At 37.0% G+C, this 25,512-nt stretch overlaps 1 protein-coding gene across 5 annotated transcripts in view; it reads right to left on the bottom strand.

The window, feature by feature from the left end:
* Nucleotides 1–25,512, bottom strand: part of capn3.L (calpain 3 L homeolog) — an 82,396-nt gene that overhangs the window by 3,977 nt on the left and 52,907 nt on the right. For 2 of the 5 annotated variants that reach the window (XM_018228493.2, XM_018228498.1), the window contains exons 3-20: nt 23,634–23,752; nt 22,595–22,728; nt 22,073–22,241; nt 16,823–16,906; nt 16,323–16,408; nt 15,933–16,010; nt 15,421–15,581; nt 12,660–12,829; nt 12,145–12,156; nt 10,609–10,817; nt 9,893–9,929; nt 9,062–9,082; nt 6,336–6,440; nt 3,270–3,344; nt 2,489–2,546; nt 2,047–2,111; nt 1,323–1,391; nt 1,109–1,187 (exon numbers count right to left, since the gene is read on the bottom strand). In XM_018228493.2, the coding sequence (XP_018083982.1) occupies nt 1,109–1,187; nt 1,323–1,391; nt 2,047–2,111; nt 2,489–2,546; nt 3,270–3,344; nt 6,336–6,440; nt 9,062–9,082; nt 9,893–9,929; nt 10,609–10,817; nt 12,145–12,156; nt 12,660–12,829; nt 15,421–15,581; nt 15,933–16,010; nt 16,323–16,408; nt 16,823–16,906; nt 22,073–22,192 (1,429 nt within the window). In that variant the 5' untranslated portion in view covers nt 22,193–22,241; nt 22,595–22,728; nt 23,634–23,752. 5 annotated transcript variants of the gene reach the window in all.

The raw sequence follows: 25,512 nt of genomic DNA, 5'->3' as shown, positions 1-25,512 counted from the left end.
ATGACCAGACTGTAGATTATATAGTGAATAAAGTACCCCCTCTTGTAAAATATAAGGATATTATAAGTTACCAAGGAGTTTCATGACCATATAAAAACACGAGGCCGAAGGCCGAGTGTTTTTATACAGGTCATGGAACTCCGAGGTAACTTCTAATATCCTCATATTTTACAACCGGGGGTACTTTATTTATTATAATACACAAATTTCAGTGAGTCATGTGACAGAAATGACTTCAGAACTCACCGTTTATAACTGATGACATCAGAACTCACCATTTATAAGGATATAATTTACAGGATATTCATGGCTTTTGTGTATTATATATATATATATATAAAATTTATTTTTAAACTATATTATAGAATACTATGGTATTTGATGCTATGCAACAATAAATTACCATGTTTTTAAAGGGAGTGCTGGTCTGAAGATAAAATTATATATATATATATATATATAAAATTTATTTTTAAACTATATTATAGAATACTATGGTATTTGATGTTATGCAACAATAAATTACCATGTTTTTAAAGGGAGTGCTGGTCTGAAGATAAAATTATATATATATATATATATATATATATATATATAAAATTTATTTTTAAACTATATTATAGAATACTATGGTATTTGATGTTATGCAACAATAAATTACCATGTTTTTAAAGGGAGTGCTGGTCTGAAGATAAAAAAAAAATATATATATATATATATATATATATATATATATATATATATATATAATTTATGTTTCGTTTTGAGGGTGGCTAATCCTCCCTAGATGTTCATTATATTCTGCTTATGGTGGGTAAGCATGTTGTTTTTTATTAGTAGTACAGTAACTGTGTAATGTATTCATACTGTGCTTCCTACTGCACATTGATTTTAAAGGCACATTAATATGGTTTAATTTATTCTTTTGAACTATTCTTTAAGACATATTCTGCTAGCACATTTATATTATGGGGCCATTCGTAATAGCTAGCAGAGTGCTCTGTGCAGGGTACAGGTTGTCATCTGCACCCAAAGAATCTCAAAAATTCTTGACCTTGTACTGTGCCTGTATACAACTAGCTGAAGAAATGGTGTTTGGGAGCATTACCAGCTTCATTGACGGCATTTCGCATCTCAAAGCTACTGATGGTCCCCGACTGGTCAGAATCAAAACGCAAGAAGATTTTCTGCAATGCAGGAAAAAAGTTTTGTTTTAAAAATACAATCATCTACTAAGAATATAATATAGCATACATAGAATTTCTAGAAAAAAACTGCATTGCAATTGAGAGACTAAAGCATATTCTTTATATATTTCTTACCTGCCACTGTTTGATCTTTTGCCAGAGGTGAAAGAATTCTTGCAGGTTGAGCCTCCCGCAGCCATCAGTCTGAGGTTTTAGTTAAGGATGGAGAACACCGCAGCACTGAGTGTGCATAACATTAAAAAAGCAACGATCCCTGCAATGTATTCTATAAGCATATCTAAAAAATAAAATCCCCATTCTCCCATGAAGATGGGTAAGAGCGAAATATTCTCCCAATACGGTGTAAGCAGCATTTCTCCCAGCAGTCGAGTCAATGATTTCTCTAACCTAATGTTCCTCCCTGTTGTTTCAAGGACGATTATTGCTGCTAATAGATATGTAGATGAATATATGATATAATGGAAAAAACATGGAGTCTATGCCCCATAGCCTGGGGGAAATAAAAGCAGGTTGGTGGTAAAATACAGCTTTGTAGCTTTCTATTGTATGGTAAGCAATGTTCCAAACATTCTGCTTGTTGATGCCACAGCCATTACAATTTCAAAGTCATTTCCAAGAGCACATTCCTGATGTACTGTCACACTGAATATCACTTAAGAAAGGACATTGAGCCTACTGTAGTTTGTCAGTTCTAGAAACCTGGAACATTTGCAAATATGAAAATATCCTGCAACATGGAGTCAAAACATAAGAACTATTCCTTCAAAGTAACAGACTGTCAGGTACTATGGTAATTCTGCTGGTTTTCCCGAGTCTTTATTAGAACTTAAAAGGATACATCCATAAGCGCAATCATACTGCGGCATGACTCTAGGCTGAATCCATTGGATTTCAGGGTTTTATCTGGAACAAAAATGTATTATAATCAAATCCTTCTGATGAGCTTTCTTGCTGTTGAGCTAGGCGATGCTGATGATAATGCGATATGATTACAGGCAACTGATAAGCATACTTTCTGTACAGATGGGGAATAAGTAATGATTTATTAAGTGTGGTTTAAAAGTGATTAACTGCTATAGAACAGCAAATGTTTAAAAAGCCACCCAATTTAATGGTCACCATTCGCATCCGTCTCTACAGCATATAGCAAAGGATCCTAGACAATATATAGTTGGTTAAATCTGGTAACTATTAGTTATAACCATTGAACATTGGCTTTAATGAAAGGGACCCAGATACTCATCTGCACACTATTACAGGAAAATTAAAATCATACTTACGTTTGTTAACTACATTGTTCAGGACACTTTGAAGCTCATCAGCACTAATTTCCATGTCCTATTCAATTAAAAAAGAAAAGGATATTTTATAAACCTTAAATATATATGTCTGATTTATTTCTCTTATTCCTGCCCATGGTGCCAGATATGAAACTCATTTAATGTCCCTTTGATTATTCCTTTAAGTAGAGTACACTATGTAAAAAAGGGAAATTCTATACACAGCATGACCTTTACCAGGATCAACTAACATCTTATATACAAAGAAAGTAGCAAACTGTCTGTACTTAAACCTTTTAAGCTATTAAATCAAAATGCATCACAATGGGGTCACTGACTGTGTGTGTTCTGGGGGGGGGGGGCTTGGAGTCACTAGATTCTGACTAAGGTAATAAAATGCTTAACATTTCTCTCCGCTCCTGTTCCTTTGAGTACATATACCTTGACTTGAGTCATTTTTGAGTCCAAAAGAGCACTGTGTATAATGGATAATACGATCTAATAACTAGATAATCATCATCATCATTTCATTCTTGAAAATGGTGGTGAATGGTATTAAAACTGAACTCCTTAAATATTAAATGACATGTGGCTGTGAGGAGGATTTCCCACACCAGTCAGTTGAACTGAAGAAGCTGCTCAGATGAGTAATGAAACGTCTTCAATGATTACTCAGCAAGTCCAATTGATCTAAATTTACTTCTACTAGATAAACCATAAACTGGATAGATGAAAACCTTCATAGACATGCTGTGCATTATTGTGAATTATTGTTACTTACATCCCCTGCGATCTGTTGGAAGATATTCCTAAACTGCTTTTCTTCCTCGGTCTCTGTGTCTGTACTAACGGAGGTCTACAACAAAGGTACAAATAAATGAAAATGACTGACTGCTCAGCTTTGCTTAGATTCACAGCAAAAAGAGGAATCCCCTACAGATTTTGTGTTTATAACTAAAACTACATTGTTAGAAGACAAAACATGTGTTATTATTGTAACAGTGTCATTCAAAGTTATTTATTATTTTCTTGCATAATTCCTCCTGGTGCCTACAAGTGTTGCGTAGCTTTGGAACCTTGTTAGGGGCTATAGCAAGCAGTAGGCATCGCACAGGGGCTGTAGCAGGCAGTTGGCATCACACGGGTCTGTAGCAGGCAGTTGGCATGGCGCAGGGGGCTGTAGCAAGCAGTTGGCTTTGTGTAGGGGCTGTAGCAGGCAGTTTGCATCACACAGGGCTGTAGCAGGCAGTTGGCATCACACGGGTCTGTAGCAGGCAGTTGGCATGGCGCAGGGGGCTGTAGCAAGCAGTTGGCATCGTGTAGGGGCTGTAGCAGGCAGTTGGCATCAAACAGGGCTGTAGCAGGCAGTTGGCATCACACAGGGCTGTAGCAGGCAATAAAAATCACGTAGGGGCTATAGCAGGCAGATGGCGTAGCACAGGGTCTGTAACAGGCAGATGGCGTAGCACAGGGTCTGTAACAGGCAGATGGCGTAGCATAGGGTCTGTAACAGGCAGTAGGAGTCGCGCAGCAGGAGCTGTAGCAGGCAGTTGCCATCGCGCAGGGGTAGTAGCAGGCAGTTGCCATCATGCAGGGGCTGTAGCATGTAGTTGGCATCACACAGGGTCTGTAACAGGCAGTAGGAGTTGCGCAGGAGCTGTAGCAGGCAGTAGGTGCATTGCACAGTAATTTACACTTATTCCTCTACACTAAGCACAAATACACACATTACATATGTTCACAAATAAATTCAGTTTGAAAATTATTAGTATTTATTTTAGACAGTTTCATTTTTCTTTATTCTTTTGGTATTGGAGCTTAGAATTCATTCTGGTAACCTAGAGATGTATAGCTAAAGATTATGCTAACTCTACCTTTCATTAAAAAATGTCCAGTTATACTGTGAGTCCAATGAGAATTATTTTAAAACAAACTAAAAAAAAATATTTAGAGTCTCAGTAGTCAGAGCTTCTCTCTTAGAAAGGCTCACTACCGGTATTTCTATTGTAAGCACCAGTCGAGAGACTTTTAATGGGTTATATCAGCTTTTATGAAAATTTATTTTTGAATAAGCTTCAACAGAACAGAGTCATAATGAGACTTTTGCTGTTGATTAGATATAAATATTGAATTATAGATCTCATAAATCAAGTGGAAGAGCTCACTAGCATGTCTTTTTCATAATCCTTGCAATACAACCAGATTATGTGCAAAAATTAAAACTGGGTAAATAAATAGGCTGTGCAAAATATAAAATGTTTCTATTATAGTTAGTTAAGCAAAAATGTATGTAATCTATAAAGGCTGGAGTGACTGGAGGTGTGACATAATAGCCAGAACATTACTTTCTGCTTTTAAGCTCTTTAACTTGTTGCCAGTCAGTAACCAATCAGTGACTTGAAGGGTCTCCACATGGGACATAACTGTTCTGTTAGTTTGCTTTTGAATCTGACCTGATTGCTAAGGATCAAAAGGCAACTAACTGAACTGTTATGTCCCATGTGGCTCCCACTTCAAGTTGCTGACTGAGAGGCTAGATACTTGAGAAGCAAGATGTTGGGTTCTGGCTGTTATGTTAGACATCTGTTCACTTTGATGAATTTACTATATTAGAACCATTTTATTTTGCATAGCCTATTTACCTAGTTTTCAATTTTTACTGAACAATTCCTTGAATAGGATTTATATTAGTAGTATGACTTGGATAACAATTCAATAAAGCTTACAGAACCCAAGGAATAGAATCCTGTAGGCCATGGGTTTTGCAGTTAGGGTTTTTAGTATTGTAAGTTTATCACAAATTGAACACATCTACATGCTGGTTATTGTATGTCAGGGATAGCTTTACTTGATGCTAATGTTAATAGGGAAAAATATACAAATATTGAAAGGTGGTGTTTTTTTCAAGAAAAGGAGGCAACACAAGTCAAGAATCCAGTAATGCATTTAGCCAACAAGTATTATTCATTTAACTCTAGGATCCTTATAATGTGAATACAGGCATATCACTTACATAACATAAAAGCTTAATGTTTAATAGAGCAATTTAGCATCATTAAAGAAAGTGGGTTGATAAAAGGCATTTGCATGAAAAGAAAAATAAAATGTGAATTTTATAAAAAATGTGAAAATATATTAATATCAAATAAATGCCTTTGCTCTAAAAATGAATACATTAATCTTTTAAATGCTAGAAAACTCCCATCCCATCGGAGAACTCAAGAGCTTTTCTCCTCATTATAACACAAGACATTTCTTGGAAACCGAGTTCAGTGCTTTAGGCCTTTTGAATACACTTCAGAAACTTCAGTGTTTGCTTGGAAAAAATATAAGTGTTAATATCTTAAAAGATTTCTTATAAGTGGTTACTTCTGAATGCTTACCTACAGAACTGCACTTCGTTGGCATTCACGTGCTCAGAAGAAGGAGGCATGCATATGATTTACAACATTATTCTGACTTCAGTTAATGGAAAAAAGGGTTTCAGGTTGAGGTGGAGAAACACCAATTGGCTATTTTTCATTAAAACAAATAAGGTTGGCCAAGGGGATGTAGTGGAGTTCCAGCAAGTCCTACTCTACCTTAGACAATACGGTAAAAGGTTGGTACTTGCACAAGCCAGCTGTATGACCAGACCATCTTGACAATCACTTGAAAACATGCAAAGACCCAAGGAATATAAGAACGTTCCAGACTGAAAATGAGTGACAAAGTACAGAAAGACTTGTATGTGTCAAAAATAAGTCTCAGACAATGTAATTTGTCAAGACAAATCCCGTAATCACTACACCAGCACCCTGTCCAACAACGACAAAGTCCTTAGAAAACAACAAAACGGCACAAAGACCTTATCTTTTTGATCTGCGTTCAATTTTTTCTGGTCTTCATCAGTGGCGCCATCCACGGTCAACTCTTTATTGCTGTTTGATCTGTCCGACACAAAGATGATAGGCTAGATATGGAAGGAGAAGCGCAAGAGGGAAAGAAGGAGTGGTTATAAAATGAAAGGGGTCACTTGATCGATACCAACCATTTGGGAACAATATCCATGCAACAGAGCCCAGCTCAGAAACTAAATGGGAAATGCTTCATGCACGTGATTAATCATGACAGCAGAAAATATCACTATATTTGAATAATAACTTCAACAGTATTTTGGAAGGCACCATTTATTTAGACAGTACAGATCTGAAAGTCTGTATAAAAATCCATATGTTAGGAAATCATATAATTTTGCATGATATGATATATTTATATATATATATATATATATATATATATATATATATATATATATATATATATATATATATATATATATATATATATATATATATATATATATATATATATATATATATATATATATATATGACAGTTTCAGGCACCACGGGACTCCAATGACAACAATATATAGTAAAACCAACACATATCATGAGTGTTCTTCCAAATGTAAAGTCGCTGTATTCCTCCAAATAAATTTGGGGAGGGAGAATAACAGAAATAAATTTCATATAGTGTCGTTTTTTTAAACGTTTTTTGCTGACCCCCTTACATTTGGAAGAATTTTCTAACAGGTGGAGGAGAACCTGAGTTGACGCTGGACTTTTGGGAGTGATCCTAGCTTCCTCGGAATCGAACTATATTTGGACATATCATGAGTGATTTATCAGCTCCATCCTCAACAATTAGAAGCTGACTTGCCTGTAAACTCTTATTCACATGCAACAGCCCAGTGCTAAGGACATCCAAAGTGACCCTAGACATTTATTGATTGAAGCATTACAGGGCTCAATTTGAAATAACCATGCAAAAACATTCAGAGGGAATGGATCATGCACAAAACTGGATTATATATCTGGATCTATCTAATCAAATCTTGATCTGCTGTTTGGGAGCAGCACAAGAGGAAGAGCAAAATCACAGACACTTTTTAATCAAAGACATTTTCCATTACCCAAACAACAGCAAAAACAGTTGCCCACATGGTGATAGGTACCATAAAAACTATGTAAATAGGCTGTGCAAAATATAGTTAGTCAAAATGTAATGTATAAAGGCTGGAATGACTGGATGTCTAAAAGAACAGAAAATTACTTTCTGCTTATCGGCTCTCTAACTCTGAGTTAGTCATGGATTTTAAGGGGGGCCTCATGGGACATAACTGTACAGGCTATTTATTTACCCAGTTTTTATTTTAACAGGAACTGTTCCTTTAAAGATGCCTAACATTAATAAGCTCTTATTAATTAAAATACTGGCAAGTTTCAGATGCAGATATCCGAAATGCAACTTTCATAATGAAATTAAAAGAAAAATGAAATCTCTAAAATACCAGAGAAGAATAGAATGGTAAAATAGATAAACTTTGAGTCCCCCCAAGAACCGACATTAGAACTTTACAGTACAGACAGTGAGTAAATAGAGACCCACATATACTGAATACATGTTGAGATAGAGTGAGTGGAACTGATCATTTGAAAAGATTTGTTTTTATGGGTGGATTTGTAGTGTTGGATTTGCTATTTCATAAATATAACCTACTGCATGATATAACTGCATACTCTCTTTTTTATATTTATAGAGTGGATGGATAGAATTGTGTGTGACAGACAGCTTTCTACCTAGATTCTGTCACATTTATTTGACCATCAAATAGGATACTACGACTTAGAATTTACTTCGACTTCGATTTGAAGTAAAAATCGTTCGACTATTCGAACATTTGATAATCGAAGTACTGTCTCTTTAAAAAAACTTCGATTTCAATACTTCGCCAACTTAAACCTGACGAAGTGCTATGTTAGCCTGTGGGGACCTTCCAGAGCAATTTTGTACGTTTTTTATATTCAAAGGAAAATCGTACGATCTTACGATGAATAAAATCCTCCGACTTTGAATTCAAATGTCGGAGGATTCTATTCGATGGTCGAATTTCGAAGTATTTTCCACTTCGAAATTCGACCCTTGATAAATCTGCCCTTAAATAAAGGTGGCCATAGACTTTATTACAATCTTTCCTGGAAAGATAATTTGTTTTGATACACACGTTTATAGCTGAATTGTCAGATATACCGATAGAAACAATAAAATTCCAACTGTAACTGACGATTCAGCACTAACAATGGCCGATGTTTGGTACCTTCAAAGGCACCCAATCAAACTTTTCCAGCCAGCCCGATCGGTGAGCTGACCGATATCCAAGTCTTCTGCCAGTATCGGTCGGCTTGTTTCCCACCATACACACACGTTTCATACGATATTATTGGTGCCTTTATGGCCACCTTAACACTCTCTATTCACAATTTTTATGGCAAAATTTTTCAAACTATTTCAAACTAGAGATTTTATTTTGAAGAGATTTTATTTTGAAGAGACTTTACTGTTCACCAGTTCTGTTCCTTGTATTTATGTATCCATCAATTAAGTAAGTATATATTGTATATAGATCTGTATGTAGGTGCTGAGCTATTTAAAACATATCTGGTTGGGGTTTATTTCAGTTTTTGGATTTAGTAAACATTGCACATGCAATATATTGGCACATGTATGCCCAAGCAGATCGTAACCCACCTTGGCTTTCTTTTTCTTTTTCTGGGGGGGGGGGAGACAAGAACACAAGACAAACAATCAAAAATCACATCACAATGTTCAATTCATTAAATTTTTCACAGATCTTTGCCCAGAGCCTGCACATTTTTAGTAATACTAGCCCTCCAAACAGTCCTGTTCTGGTACACCACAGCTGCTGGGAGGCTACCTAGTGAAATCATTACAGGTATGTATGTATCATTTTATTTGTAAAGTGCTGTTAAAGAGCCGAAGCGCTGTACAATGCATAGAAGACAATATAAATAAAAGTACAATATAGATAAGTACACACAGGGAGGACAAGTCAGACAATAAATATACACAGTACACAAAGCTCTGTGTCCTTATATGAGCTCAAGTGCTATGTGGTAAGAGACACAGTAGAAAGTCTAAGGTATGGGATCTGTTATCCAGAAATCGTTTATCCAGAAAGCCCCGAATTACAGGATGGGCATTTCCCATAGGCCATTTTAATCAAAACATTTAATGATATCCTTTTCTCTGTAATAATATAACAGTGCCTTGTATTTGATCCCAACTAGAAAAGAATTAAACCACATTGGAGTTAAAACAGTCTTATATGGTTTATTTAATATTTAAAGGATTTTCTAGTAGACTTAAGGCATGGTGATCCAAATTACGGAATGATGCCTTATCCGGAAAACTCCCGCCCCAAGAATTCTGGATAGCAGCTCCCATACCTGTACCCCTATTATTTAGTAACTAGACTCTTTTCCAATATGAATGGACTTTGTGACACAAACTAGAATATAGAGAATATACACACACTCGCAATCCCAGAGTCTTACTTACAATTGTTTTTTCTGCTTCGATCTTGTATTCAACTTCTCTGTAGAAAGTAATGAAAAAATGATATGCACAAAATGCACAGAATGACTTTTTGTTTTATATTCCCGCATCATTGCATTTACTCTATTGTCTTTCCTGACTACAAATGACCTGCGATCTTTATAAATGTTAACGGTCACACAAGTACCGTTGGGAACAGGACATTGCAGCCCTAATCTGAATATTCAAACAGTGGGACCCTGAAAAAATAGTGATTTAAATGCAACTGGAACAGATAAAAATACTACGTCCCAATATAGTACAATAAGGGTGATAAGTAGAACCTAACAGTGCATATTAACATTTTAGCTGTCCCTGGAGGTCTAATACAGGATACTGCTAAAGCTTAAACAAGAGTACAAATCTTCAGTGGATCAGGCCAGCATAGATCTTCCCAACATAGAGATTCATTCTTGTATTTGGGGAGGTTTATCAAAGGCATTTTCCACCTGTGTTCCTTTATAGTTTCACAGGGTCAGCAGCATGTGCAATGCTACAGGATAAAACAATAGAAATTTTACCATTAACATGGATTTGTGTAGCTAAATTAATATGAAGTATATATGGTCCTGCCTTACTATAGATTATTAACCAATTGGGAGATGTCTAGATGGATAGTCTAAATAATAATTGGTTTGTATCTAACAGAAATCAGCAGAAAATGAATTGCACAAACTTACTCCGAAATATTTCTTTTCTCAGAGAAAACCCTTAAAATGAACTCTCCTTCCTGGTGGGGCTCGTAGGTAGAGGGGATAATGACATATTCACTTGGGGGCAATCGGAAACGCTGGCAGACTTCTCTCATGTTGATGTAGGTTTTACACTTGGCTTTGGAGGCATTGTAGAGGAAGAAATCCTTTGCCAGGTGCTGATTGTTGCCATGCATCTGTAAGAAGGGGTATTTCAGACCATTTTTTGTGGTTAATATCACGCGTGTTACGTTAGCACTTAAAGGAGAACTAAAGCCTAACTAGAAATGTTGCACATTATGTTTTGGGCTTCTGTACCAGCTCAAGGCAACCACAGCCATTTAGCAGTAAAGATCTGTGTCTCCAAAGATGCCCCAGTAGCTCCCCATCTTCTTTTCTGCTGATTCACTGCACATGCTCTGTGCTGCTGTCACTTACTGAGCTTAGGGACCCACTCACAATATACAGTACACACAGCCCTGTAGCATCAGCTTTTAGTACAGAACTACCTCATTTTCTGCTTGATAGTTTGTGACAATTCTTAAGCTTAGCTTCTCAACAGTTGCTCAGAGCCCACTGAGCATGTGAGTGTCGCAGACACTTTCCAAGATGGTGACCCCCTTGACAAGTCTGAAGTCCTGGATCATTGCTGCTATTGACAAGCTGACATTTTAGGCTGGTGCCATAAGTTCAGTATATAAAATGTGGCATTTTTAGCCATATTCATTTTTAGGGTTTAGTTCTCCTTTAATACCATGAGATTATGTATTTTGCTCTTGCACACACTAGCCCTGGAGCTCATTCAGCCTTATAGCTCTGTAGTCCCATTGGTAGCATGATGTGCATGCCTGTGACCCAGATGCAATTAGGAACAAACCATGAAATATATTACATGTTCTATCATATTACAGTTGTATAAATTGAATTTGAATATTACAGACGTACAGATGTAGGGGTTAGATAATAGAAGATTAAAACTCAAGCACATGCAGGAAAAAAAGATAAAGACATTAAATAATTATTCTTCCACACAGTGTTTTCCTTGGTTTTGTGTTAGCAGAGATAATTATTATTTCAGATGACCCCCTTCAATGACGAATGCCTACAGTTCACCTTTGAATTAACTTTTAGTATGATGTAGAGAGTGACATTCTGTGACATTTTGCAATTGGTTTTCATTTTTATTATCTGGGGTTTTTGAGTTATTTATAGAATATAGTCCATTCTTTTGAACTCTTGAGGTAGGAGTGGGGGAAGAAAATAGTTCAAACATAATAACTATTTCACTTTGGAGAATTAGTGTTGGGTGGGGGTTCAGTACAAGACAGGACGCCCTAGGTTCCTACCTTCTCACCCCTACCCTCAGGGCCTATCCCTGTCCTTATAGAAATCCTTTAATCACTCAAGCATGGTAAGTTAGGAGTAACACAGCAAACAAACCCAACTGAAGACGTTCCAACGAGATGACAAACCCACAGACAAATCAGCAAGCAGTTCTTCATTACTCATCCTTATACATCATACCTCTTTTGGAACCTTGAAATGAAAAAAGGAAAACAACTGTCAAATGTAATTTGCAAATAGAAAGGCAGGAAGAACAAGAACAACTAAAGAAGATATAATAGTCTATAGGGTAATTTGCTATCGACTGGAGCAAAAGAGCACGTCTCTTAGTGCTCATTCAGGGACTCTGTACTTAATATTATGCCCTGCATTCTTCACCATTCTGTGTCATTTAGACCCTAAAGTTATGGGGATGGCTTTGGAATGGCTGGAGGGCACCTACTTTCTTCTACAGCTTATAGGCAATGTTGTATTCATAGGGGCAGAAGCAGGTATCTATACCCCAAAACAGAGCACATAGACCTGTGACAATTCATTGAATCTGAAAGGCAGATTCTGAAAGGCTCTTTTTCAGCACCCTGCCTTCCAGTTTGTAAATGTCCCCTTCATTTTATATAATTACATATATAATTATATACATTATCTTACAATAATAGTGAAAAGAGAAAGTGAGAGATGAGCTGCCATTCAGTTACCTCATATATAGCAAAACCAATGGTGAAAAGATTGGCTCCTGCCTTTCGATCTTTCCTACGATTCTTCTGCATTAAAGCTACAACAAAACTACAGACAACTTCATTGTCAGCAGGGTCATCATCCTCCTCCAGAAGCTTAAGACGATATTGAGGGTTGGTCCAGTAGGTGTCTGCAACATTATAGATGCAGGCATGTAATTATATACATATAATAATAATAATTCTTCTTCTTCTGTGCTATATGTACTTCTGGATATATTCTTACCCCAAGGAAACCTATTTTAAAAGGTTTAACAACACTGTTATTGACTGATGTGCCTCTGACTGCTGCCGACTGGCTTTGTTTTTCAAGCCTATTATCCACAGTTCCTTTGCCATCAAGGATTCACCAGCTTTGGTCATATAAAGTTTATGGCACATTTCATGGCAAAATTCTCTCCTACTCTCCTGCCATCTCTAGAAATTTCAGGATGATACAGTATGTACTGCTTCTGGCACTGTTAGGCGTTTACCATAAGTTATTCAGAGGTGGCAGGGGACAGTTTTCTCCATGGGTATCAGTCTAAGGCAGTAAGCAGCTTGTGTTTTTTTAAATCCCATGTGGGGCTGTTTTAAAAGCTTTTGCTGATGAATACTTGAAATTCCATTCTCTAAGACATGAGTTTAAATGTGTTCCCTTAACAAACTTTCAAAAACAACTTCCCCACTATATATGTCAATGTTACATTCCACAAATTGCTAAGTTGAGACCATAATCCAGTGTTTATGCTTTACAACGCATGCTGAAGTTTTAGTTGATTCTGGTACCATGGTAGAGGAGATAAAGCCTGAGAAAATTAGGAGCTACATATTTGTTGATTTGTTCTATCAGGCCATGTATCACATACAGACATACCCCTTACTCTTCTACTTACTATTTATTGTCTTTTTGAAATATTTACCCCTGTAATACAAATAAAAAGTTTGGCGCCTACATTCCTTTTTGCTTTGAAAGGGTTCAATGCTTATTTTCACATGAAATACTTATTCAACTTGCAACGTGCAATGTTTGTCCCAGCACTAAAGTGCAGTCTTCCATCTGTTTCATAAAAACTGCCATGAAATCTACTATGATAATTCAGGAATCACAAACTTGCAGACCACCACCTCATACGTCAACAGTAGTAGTAGCAAATCCTCAAAACTGCTCATTTAAGGGAAGAAGTGAGACAGGCATACTGGAGCTTTAGCATGGTTGCACATATACCAAATGTCTGTAGCATAAATCTAATGAATGATCTCTTGCTTGCACCCAGTCACGTACAGTATAAAGCTGAATGCAAATCCTGAACTACTTTTGGGAATGAGACCATATCCCATTTCAAATAAGTTTGACTGGGATTTTATTTATATTTGTTTTGCTATAAAGGTGTTTTCACGGATATAGCTTGGGCCACAGTTAGAGCTTTAGGGGACCCAGGTATTGCAGGAAGGCTTGGGCATCAATCTATGGGAAGGAATATACTGTATGTAACTTAGCCTGCAGCCCTCCAGTTGTTGCGCTACAACTTCCAAAATGCCACAAAAGTGTTGCCTCTGATGCTGAGGACTCCGTATCTTTCTACCTTAAAACTGGCCTGGGAGTTGTGTCTCTAGAATGCAAAGGGAAATCCTAAATGTGGTGTTAAACTGGGGCAGAAAGTCCATCAGCACAACTCCAACTTCATAACTTCTTAACTCGTCAGGTTTTTGTTTTTGTTTACAACAATGCCTTACACCTCCTTTTTTACACCAAAAAGCCATAAGTAACAGTGTTTCTGACAATATCTGCCACCTCAATTTGCCATATTAATGCAAGCAAAATGCAGTCAATAACCACCAACTTCTAATTCTCCTATTGATTCTTAAGCGTCACTTTAAATTTATAAGATGTATAGGGCAACTGCAGCACACTGGACAAATTGTAAAAGTGCTCAAAATGTGTATTATTTGCTCAAAAAGACAACTGTAGCAGTGGCTGTGCACATTGATAATACATTTTGACCCTAGGCAGGATTGGGTCTATATATTGTACTATCACCTGAAAGGGCTTTCAGCAGGTAGAGAACTCTGAGTGGAATTTAAAATTATAAAAGTGATACAAGGAAATATAATGCCAAAGTGTATAAAAACTAGAATGAGTCTTCTGTGAATATCAGAATTTGACATTCTTTTTAAGACAATTTTTCTCCATGTGATATGGCTAAAGATCCATATGAGTTGATGTTGAGCTAATCATACTGTGAAGCAGCCCATGTAAATGTGTAGATTATATAGTGAATAGAGTACCCCCTCTTGTAAAATATAAGGATATTATAAGTTACCGAGGAGTTTCATGACCATATAAAAACACGAGGCCGAAGGCCGAGTGTTTTTATACAGGTCATGGAACTCCGAGGTAACTTCTAACATCCTCATATTTTGCAACTGGGGGTACTTTATTTATTATAATACACAAATTTCAGTGAGTCATGTGACAGAAATTACATCACAACTCATCGTTTATAACTGATGACATCAGAACTCACCGTTTATAAGGATATAATTTACAGGATATTCATGGCTTTTGTGTATTATATATATATATTATGATATTTAAGTGCTTGAAATTGTGTTTTGCATCATAAGCCTTGGGAGGTTGTTAATAGTATTATTAAGACCAGCACCATTAGGGCAAACAATATAGCCATGACAGCAAACTGTCCAGATGTGCCTTATTCTTCTTCTTCAGTTTGTTTATTACCCGGATAATTGCGGCAGCCTCCTGCTGAGCAACCCCTGACCCATCGCCCTTCATTGACAGACACTGTCCATACATGGAGTGAATCCGAATCCAAGGCATCTGGTGTCAAATTGCAGATTTCAGTCTTGGTAAAGTTCTTCATAAAATCATCATATGACATCCTAGAAAAACAGAGAGCAAAATTGTAATTTTAAAATGATATACTGGGAATTATCAGCAGGAACATGAGTGGAAGTGTGATAAATCTCTTGAATGATATAATGTAGCACAAACATGACAGCCCCCAAACTTTTTATAAAGTAAAGAAGGATATTGATGTAAAAATGACCTGAAAGACAATATACAGATAAAGTAAAAGTACACACTTTAGGTTAGGGTATGAGATCATCACTAACAATATGTCTCAAACTCTTACTTTTTGCTGTGTAAATACACAAAATCCATGAATAACATGTAAAAGATCTTTATACAAATTGCATAATGATTTCATCAGTTTGAAATGGTTTCCTTACCAAAACTCGCCATCTTCCTGTACCTGGTGCTGGAGGCGACCCTTTTCGGACTTATCTACTATAGCCCATTCCTTGGCACTACAGTGGAAAGATACAAGATATACCTTGAGAGGCAGATTTAATTCCATGAATTCGTACCTCGAATAACCGATATGTATTGCACAAATGCTTCCTAAAAACAGACATTCTCATCCCTATAATCAGAGCTACAAAATGTATATGGTAGTTATCACTTATGTGAGGCACAAGGCCACAACGATTTATCACTAATATATAATATGTATAAAGTATATCACTAATATAGTTTATGTATGTAGAGAAACCATTTCAGTAGAATGGTTATTGACTCAAAGACAGACAGCCCACTATTTATAACAGCAACTGCCTTACTTGTCACTCCATGAGCCATTCCATTCCACTTGTCCCCAAGGGTTCCTGAGACGAACAAGTTTGACTGATTTTCCTTTCAACATAGTCTGTAAAATGAAACAATGTTATCTAGAAGAATGTATTATATTGTTTATGAACAATGGTGTCTAGTGGCAGCCTTTTATACCCTTACTGGAATTACTGATAGTAGATGTTGCTGAAAATGGACTGCATAGTAGCTCTGTTGACAGGTAAGCTTCTATTAGCTATGACAACTTATTACAAGAAACCCTCAATTCCCCTCCTTTTCATCTTCTGTATTTATTACTCTTCTTTTCTCCTCCCAGTGTCCTATTTTCTTCTCCATCATCTCTCTCATCTCCTCTTTTAGCTGGCATCTTTCTCTCCCTCTCTCTCTCAGGACCATTTCTTCATCGGTTTCCCACTTTGGGTTTTGCACTTTGATGCTACTATCCTAGAAACTGATACTTTGTAGTGCATGTATGAATTCCAGATCATACCCCTTCAACTCCTGTTACAGAGTATGCGTGGCCTTTAACCAGTCCATTGGCCATGCGGGTCTCCAGCTGAACAGGCACAAGGGTCTGAAAGATTGATTTAAAAAGCAAATTAGACAACTAATTAAAAGGGGCGGTATTCTTGGAAACATTCTAAATGAAATAAATCATATAAAGCCAAAGAAGCCAAGAGCTTGTGAAAAGAAGCAGCAACAAAAAAAAACCCTATAAAAAAAAACATATCTATAAAATGACTTGTCCGTCCTAAAGCTACCTTGAACTATTTGCCTCCAAATCCACCGAGTCACTGTGGGAGTAGAGGGAATAATGTATTCTTATTGCCCTGGGAGAGCGAGTTGGATTAATGAGCTCTGCACTACCAGCTCTTCACATTCTATTTTATTTGTATATACTACATGTAATTGTAATACAGGTCTGGGACTGGTTGTCCAGAATGCTCAGGTGTGAGCCCTCACTTATAGGGGAGGCAGGGTATTGCTGAACTATACCCTTGGGAGTTCAGACAGTAAATGGACACCAGTGGTTCTTTTAACATAAACAGTAACAAATATCATTTAACTAATCCACAAAGGACTCATCAATAGTAATGGAGGAGAACAAGGTACATGTGGTTAGGGATATACTTACAGTACAGCACAAACAGCCAGTATATCCGTAGGGTCAGTCAAGAAACAATGGATTTGCTCACTCATGATAGGTCGTTCCCCAGCTTTCAGAATCCTCCAATTAGAATCTGGATGAACTCTCTAGTCCCTAGGCCCTTATACTTAATCCCTACTCTGGACAGTAGTGCACTCAGAATGCTAATCCTTCTAACTCTCTTTGGTCTAGCAGCTAGCTTCAGGGTGCTCGGCCAGCTAGCCCTGCTCCTATCTATCACTCCTAGAGTCATCTATAGGTCTGACTATACTAAGGCTCCACCCCGGTCCTACCTGCCTGCTCAGGTAAGAACTTCTGGAAAATGGACCCAGAGCATGTTTGCTCCAGTTTATACACTATAGAACAGTTTCACTTTATGGCCAACTATGGGACTGCAACGGTCATACTTTGATACAGGAAGGGGAACACATCTCCCAACTATGCTAAGGACCCCCTTAACTGTGTAGAACTTAACTAAGGCCCACTTAGCAGTCCAAACCTTAGAGGAGTATCTAGGGGGATCTATTTTAACAGTCCCCTACATAATAAATATGCACCAACCTCTTTTTGATTCCACTGTTTAGCTATGGGACTGCCATTTGGCTACACACCTGGATGACCAAGCTCCTTAATTTAGCAAAACAAGTAAAGCAAGTTACCTTCCCACTCCAGGAGGTTGGCTAAAAGTCCCAAACACAAGGCAACAGAGTAATCAAATATTCCATATTATGTCATCATTTGAAGTGCATCTGAATCAAAAGTTTATGGTTTTGAAAAAACCTTTAGGTGTCCCACTTACAAAATAATGGCCCTGCCAGGTGTGTAACAAATGGCCAATTAAGTAAGCCGGTTGCGTCTTGTGCAGCCATGTTAAGAGAGTGCAGCCATCTTGTGCAGCCATGTTAAAAGACATGAGGTTAGACACTTATGGCAATGAGCATACCATAGTGTCTCACCATAGTGTCAGACTTGCCAGATCTTATAATAATTTGCTCTTCGTCCTGAAAGGATGCCGTTACTCTTTATGAAGAAAACACATGATTCCAGCAGTGCCGATGGCACATTTCTGTGTCTGACTTACTAAGGAGTTGCTGTCCCCTTTGTAACTACACAGTCAGCCCACTTTCAAAAGCATCCTTAGTGAGTCAGGCCAGGAATTTTAGGTGGCAGTAGCTCTGCAAATATGACATTAAAAAACTGCCAACCGTAGGAAATCAGGTCTTGGTGTTGACATACCAGTGAAGAAAAAGTCTTGGTATTTAATGAAATATAAAGTCAAGCATGCATGCTTTAAAAAAAGACGTTCCATGGATAAAACTAACTGCATTAAACCAAACAAAGAATAAAGCACAAACAAAAAGCCCTTATCCATTTCCACATTGCTGCCAACAGCCAATAAACACATCCGCATTTATACATGCTCCCCTGGCATAGACAGTTTTTAGGGGGTTAAAAAGGTTCTTGGTTTTTTTTATGGGGGTTTACTCAGATAGATTACTTTTGATAATTGATAGATTACTATGAAAGTGCCATGTATTAAATGTAAGGGTGGTGTGCTCCTTACTGATAAATGTTATGGATCTTAATTTACCTGCTGCAGAGCAGAGCAGGGCTTTCCAACTGGAGGCTTGTGGGCTGAATGTGGTCCTCCAAGGAAATCCTATTGCCTCATGTCTGTTTGTGGTCTCCATAGATTTATTTGTATCTCATCATCATCATCATCATTTTAATATATTATAGCTCCTGTATATGTGCTTTCAGGCCACTATATGTAAATGGTTGAACAGAATTGTGACTCTTCCTATACTCTGTGATAGAATATGTTGAGTTGGTAAGGGTTGGGTGTCATTAAAAGGGTGGTTCACCATTAAGTTAACTTTTAGTATGTTATAGAATGGCTAATTCTAAGCAACTTTTCAATTGGTCATCATTTTTTATATAGTTTTGCAATTTTTTGCTTTCTTCTTCTGACTCTGTTTTCAAAAAGGGGTCACGGACCTCATCTAAAAAACAAATGCTCTGTAAGGCTATACATTTATTGGTATTGCTACTTTTTATTACTCATCTTTCTATTCAGACCCTCTCCTATTCATATTCCAGTCTCTCATTCATATCAATGCATGGTTGCTTGAGTAATTTGGATCCTAGCTAAATTGCTAAAATTGCAAACTGGAGAGCTGCTGAATAAACAGCTAAATAACTTACAAACCACAATTAATAAAACATAAAAAACTGGATTATCTGAAATGATTTCTCAGAATATCACTCTCTATATCATACTAAAAGTTAATATAAAGGTGAACAACCACTTTAAGCTGAGAGAGAAATTGCCGAGTCCCAAGTAACAACTATCAGTATATCATAACTGTAGTTCTTTAAGGCAAACACAGAACTGTATGGCTCATGCCACCTTCAGCAGATTACTAAACACTCAAGAGAAGCATTTTTTTCCAAAACCAAATGACCATGCACGGAGCATACAAACCGCTGCTGGCTTTGGTGGCAAACCTTTGCCATTTGTGTCAGGACGTGTGTCACCCACACTCTCTATCATTCTGATTATTGCATCCTCCATATTACCCGGAGGTGCATCTCCACAGGAAGAACCATATTTATCCTGGTGCCAGCAACAGAGAACATACAGGGAAAACAAGTTAGAGAAACGAGTGCTGGGACACAAGAATGACAAAAGTGATATGATGGAGAGGATTACAGCACACTTTAAGTCTACTAAAATTTAATTCAAACATTTAATAAACCCAACAAGATTGCTTTGCCTCCAATAAGGATTAATTTTATCTCATATTTAATCTTTATTGGAGGCAAAACAATCCTGTAGGTTTGGATAAAGTACAAGGTACTGTCTTATTACAGAGAAAAGGGAAATCAATTTGAAAAATTTGAATTACTGATAAAATGATGTATACGGGATACGGCCTTCCCTTAATTGAGCTTTTTCGATAACTGGTCTCCAGATAATGGATTACATACCAGTATTAGAAACCTATGATATGTGTTTTCTGTAATGCAGTAGTTGCTTCTGTATGAGCAGCCTGTTCTTTCAGCCTTTTCTGAGATAGGTTTACTGCCATATTGTTTTTTATGACTAGCTACAATGTCCTGGGCTAAGCCCAAAGCAACTAAATAGTTACACACTTGATAAATGCCATTAGTAGCTAAATATATCTGGGCAATTGGCTTTGTGCTTTCTTATCTACTTATAGTTCACTATGAGTTATTTTGTTTACAGTGAGTCCCTTGCACACCCTAATTCTTCTCTGATCTCCTATAGGTGCTTACTGGGCATGACTTAGTGCTTATCTTTGTCTATGTACTCAGGATGTCTCAGTAAAGAGCTGTACAAACAATACAAAACAAAAGAATGAAATATGGAACTTCCAGGTCCAATTTTGTAGTATTTGTATGGATATTCTTTTAATTTCTCTTTCAAGGGCAGTATGCCAATGTTTTCAATACAATGAAATACAATGAATTGAACACTGTTTTAAAGGGATCCTGTCATCGGAAAACATGTTTTTTTTCAAAACGCATCAGTGAATAGAGCTACTACAGCAGAATTTTGCACTGAAATCCATTTCTCAAAAGAGCAAACAGATTTTTTATATTCAATTTTGAAATCTGACATGGGGCTAGACATTTTGTCAATTTCCCAGCTGCCCCTGGTCATGTGACTTGTGCCTGCACTTTAGGAGAGAAATGCTTTCTGGCAGGCTGCTGTTTTTCCTTCTCAATTTAACTGAATGTGTCTCAGTGGGACATGGGTTTTTACTATTGAGTGTTGTTCTTAGATCTACCAGGCAGCTGTTATCTTGTGTTAGGGAGCTGCTATCTGGTTACCTGCTTCCTATTGTTCTTTTGTTTGGCTGCTCGGGGGAAAAGGGAGGGGGTGATATCACTCCAACTTGCAGTACAGCAGTAAAGAGTGATTGAAGTTTATCAGAGCACAAGTCACATGACTTGGGGCAGCTGGGAAATTGACTATATGTCTAGCCCCATGTCAGATTTCAAAATTGAATATAAAAAAATATGTTTACACTTTTGAGAAATGGATTTCAGCGCAGAATTCTGCTGGAGCAGCACTATTAACCGATTCATTTTGAAATCTTTTTTTTTTTCCCTTGACAGTATCCCTTTAACCTAAAGTTTTAATTGAGAAAACTGACTTGCTATCTTTTGGACATGTTTAAAACTTTGATTGGCGAGGACTGCACTGGCCTGTTGATGTGGTTCTCTTCTGAGACCTCTGTTATGGCTCAGTGGTTGGCCTGTACAGCCTAATGATGGGATCAGTCTGATTTAGCCCAGCACATGCGTGGCAATTTGGGTAATGAACAATTTATTTGGTGACCTCAGTAAAGAGGATCTGCTTGTGTAAAGACTCCCATATTTTATTAAATAGAATAAGAGATATATATTCTTTAAAATTAAAAGAATAGGCATACATTTTCAGCACACGTTATATTTACTTAGTTTGTGATAAAAAAGGCATATATAGATTGACTACTCCCCCTTTAAAAAGGTTTACTAACTGAAAGGTAGTCCCATCACATGGATGTGAGTCCTTATACTTACATCAATTGAGCATCCAATGAGTGAGCCTCTCTCAAAAGCTTTCTTCATTATATTGTACATGTCCTTTGGAGCTTCTTTAAGCTCATAAAATTCTGTTACTCCTCCAGTGAAGTCCTCCATGGCTTCTGTGGTATTCCCACCCTTGAGAGCCTCATAGGAGCCATGCAGCCTGAAATTAATTGCACATACCATGATGTTACTGCGAATATCAATGATCTACAAAAGCATATCATGGACACTATTATTTAGAATGGGAAAGGTTTGTGTATGAATGAGTGTTATAAAGAGCTGAACCAAAAGCTAGTCCCCAGCTGTCACCAAGGTCTATCAATTCTGGTCCTATAAATTCTAGCATTCCATTTGATTTCCAACTTAAAGTTAACTTTTTGGCAGTTTGCAGAACCTCTTTCTCTTAAAAAATGTATCATAAAGTTTTACACCGGATGCTTGAAAAATAAACATTCATAAAAAGTATCATTTGTTAGTTTACAATGAAATTGGCATGATGAATAACTTCCTTACTTTGCATAAGCCTTCTCCAGCAAAGCACTCCAGAACTCATTCCGTTGGGAAGATTTGGTGAAGACCAGCTCATTGTTATATGTTGGCAAATAGTCATCTATGACCACATCTACCCAGTCTCCGTAACGCCAGAACTGCAAAAAATAAAAACGATTGGAAACTATTCCTTAAGGTCCATTCATCTACTACAGTACAAATGTGGGTTTACTCTGGTAGAACGTGCAGCAAATGCTTTCTATTTGGCCAGACTCTCTGCTGAGTGGGGGTCACTTCACAGCTAGTTTTCTAGAACTGTGCCGCCCCCCCCATCCTTGTTAAGGGAGACAAATAAGAAGAATTTTTTTTTTAGCAGCTGTATTGAGTGTGGATCAATCACTAATGTTTGAGACATTATCTTATGGTTTACAATGTGAAAACGTACTAATCAACAATGTTATTACGCGGGTCCTTGGAAATGTGATACAAGCATGGGATCCTTTATTCAGACCTGTTATCTGGATAGCTTCAAATTACAGGAAGAAATCTCCTTTTTAATCAAGTAATATATTTTTTTCAATTTGTTTCCTTTTTTCTGTAATAATAAAACAGTACCTTGTACTTGATCCAAGCTATAATATGATGAATCCTTATTGCGAGCAAATCAATGGTACTCGGTTTATTTAATGTTTAAGTTTTTTTCAGTAGACAAAGTATAGTGATCTAACAAAAAACACCTTATCTGGAAAACCCCAGGTCCTGGGCATTCTGTATAACAGGTCCCATACTTGTGTAGAGATAAAATGGTCATGTTTTTGAGGTGAACGGTCCCTTTAACCAGTTTTTCCAATAAAAAATACCTTATATCATTATTATTTTGAGCTGCAGGATTTTCCTGCTTCATTATTTCATGGAGATATTAATATTTTTTAAAATTTCTTTTCTGGCAGATCTCAGATGAGGCATATGAATGGCTGACCTTAGCTACACTTAAGAATACATTTAAACCACTAGAATGGAAATGAAATATATGTTGCTATAAATAAATCTATTTTCACAACACCTGAAAATGAAATATTCCGGCATAGTTGTCTTTGAAACTCTGGTCTGGAGGAATGACACGAAAAAGGATTTTTTCATTGAGCGTCAAACAAGCTATGGCAGCCAAGAACCAGCAATCCCCTGAAATGAAAGAGAATAAAAAATATGCAATAAATGTATTGGCTAACCGTTTACTATAGCAGGACCTACATGGAGACCTGTGGGCCATAGTCTGCCCTAAAGCTTATTTAAATGTAACTGGTCCAGTGCAGGGGTGCTTCTGGGTTTGCTGCAGCAGATTTGATCTACCCCCAACTCCAGGGGGGCTCAGACCAGGACAAAGGGATTGGGATCACTAGAGGAAATTCAGTTTTTTTAAAAATTCAGCTCAAAGTCAGGGGCACTGTCCCATTGCATTAAAAAAAAAATAAAGTTGCACAGCTGTACTCTAGCATTCCTATCATCATTTTACCAGTTTTGAGAATGCTTTAAGCAATACTATCATAATATATCCTCTCATTAAGGATCGACAGAACAGTTCCTAAATGAGAACTCAGTCCATTAGACATATGCTCCCCTCTTAAGAAAGGAATAAAAATAACACGAGTGCTGCTGAAAGGAAGAAAATCGATGTTTGTTGCGGCTGTAAGAGGTTTGCTCACAAGCCAGATGGCATTACAGACATGTTGCCATATGATATCACTGATGTCCTGTATCCAGAAAGCCAACACTCTAGGCTCATGTACTGACCTGAGTGAGCAATGGAAATGTGTACAAATGCATGTGTATCACAGCCAGCCCAGTCAATCAAACCGAACTCCTGCTTGTACCGATACAGAGAATTAATGTGCAATAAAATGCTTGAAGGCACAAGCTCAGAGAAGGCACATTTCATAGTTTCAGTTGTAAATGAAAGCAATTATTAAACTATAATTCATTCAACGAAACAAAAATAATCTACAGACCCGTCTGGATAACAATATAGGGGGGTAGCAATATATACAGTACAATCAAGAATTCATCTGGGCAAATTTTGGGTAAAATCTATTGTAAGGTTGCTTTGATAACACATGTTGCAAAAGGTTAATACATCTAATACAGAAATACAGTTTCAGTACAGGTATGGGATCTGGTGTCTAGAATGTTCAGGAGTTTTACAGATAATTGTAATTTGGATCGCTTTCCCTTAAGTCTACTTGAGAATCATGTTAATATTAGTTAAAACCCAACAGGATTTTGTTTTGCCTCCAATAAGGATTGATTATATCTTACTGTGTATCAAGTACAAGGTACTGTTTTATTATTACAGAGAAAAAGGGAATATTTTTTTTTAAAATTTAAATTATTTGATTAAAATGAAGCCTATGGGAGATGGCCTTCCTGGAATTTGTAACTTTCTGGATAATGGGTTTCCGGATAACTGATTCCAAACCTGTGCTGTATATATTTATAAAAAGGCTGCATATGACATTTTTGGCCGTTTACATGCACATGTCTTGTATAAAATAAACTGTAGCAGCCAAGAAATATAATTTAGTCACTGTAGAACAAATACATTTTTACATATACACACAAGTATGGCATCCACAGTGTCAGACTGGGACACAGTATAAGATAGACAGAATTCTGTAAACAGCAATAGAGAATTCTGTATTTGGCAAAATGGAATAAATATGGATTTAGTACATCCCTAGCTTGGACAAACGAACTGAGATCTGATAGTAGTATCCGCTGACCTGGAAAGCCAACTGCTTTTTATAGTGAACATCGAGAACCTCTGACATTTAGGCCATTGGATATCATAGTGATGAGAGAATCTGTCCCATTTCGCTGAAAAATTCAACAAAAAGTTTTGGAGCAAAGTACATTAAAGTCTAGGGGCGTTTTTTTCATGGAACCTT

Source organism: Xenopus laevis, chromosome 8L (genome assembly GCF_017654675.1).
Source record: "Xenopus laevis strain J_2021 chromosome 8L, Xenopus_laevis_v10.1, whole genome shotgun sequence".
In the NCBI taxonomy this organism is placed as follows: Eukaryota; Metazoa; Chordata; class Amphibia; order Anura; family Pipidae; genus Xenopus; species Xenopus laevis.
Note: the sequence above shows the minus strand (reverse complement) of the source record. Positions and strands in the feature narration are given on the sequence as shown.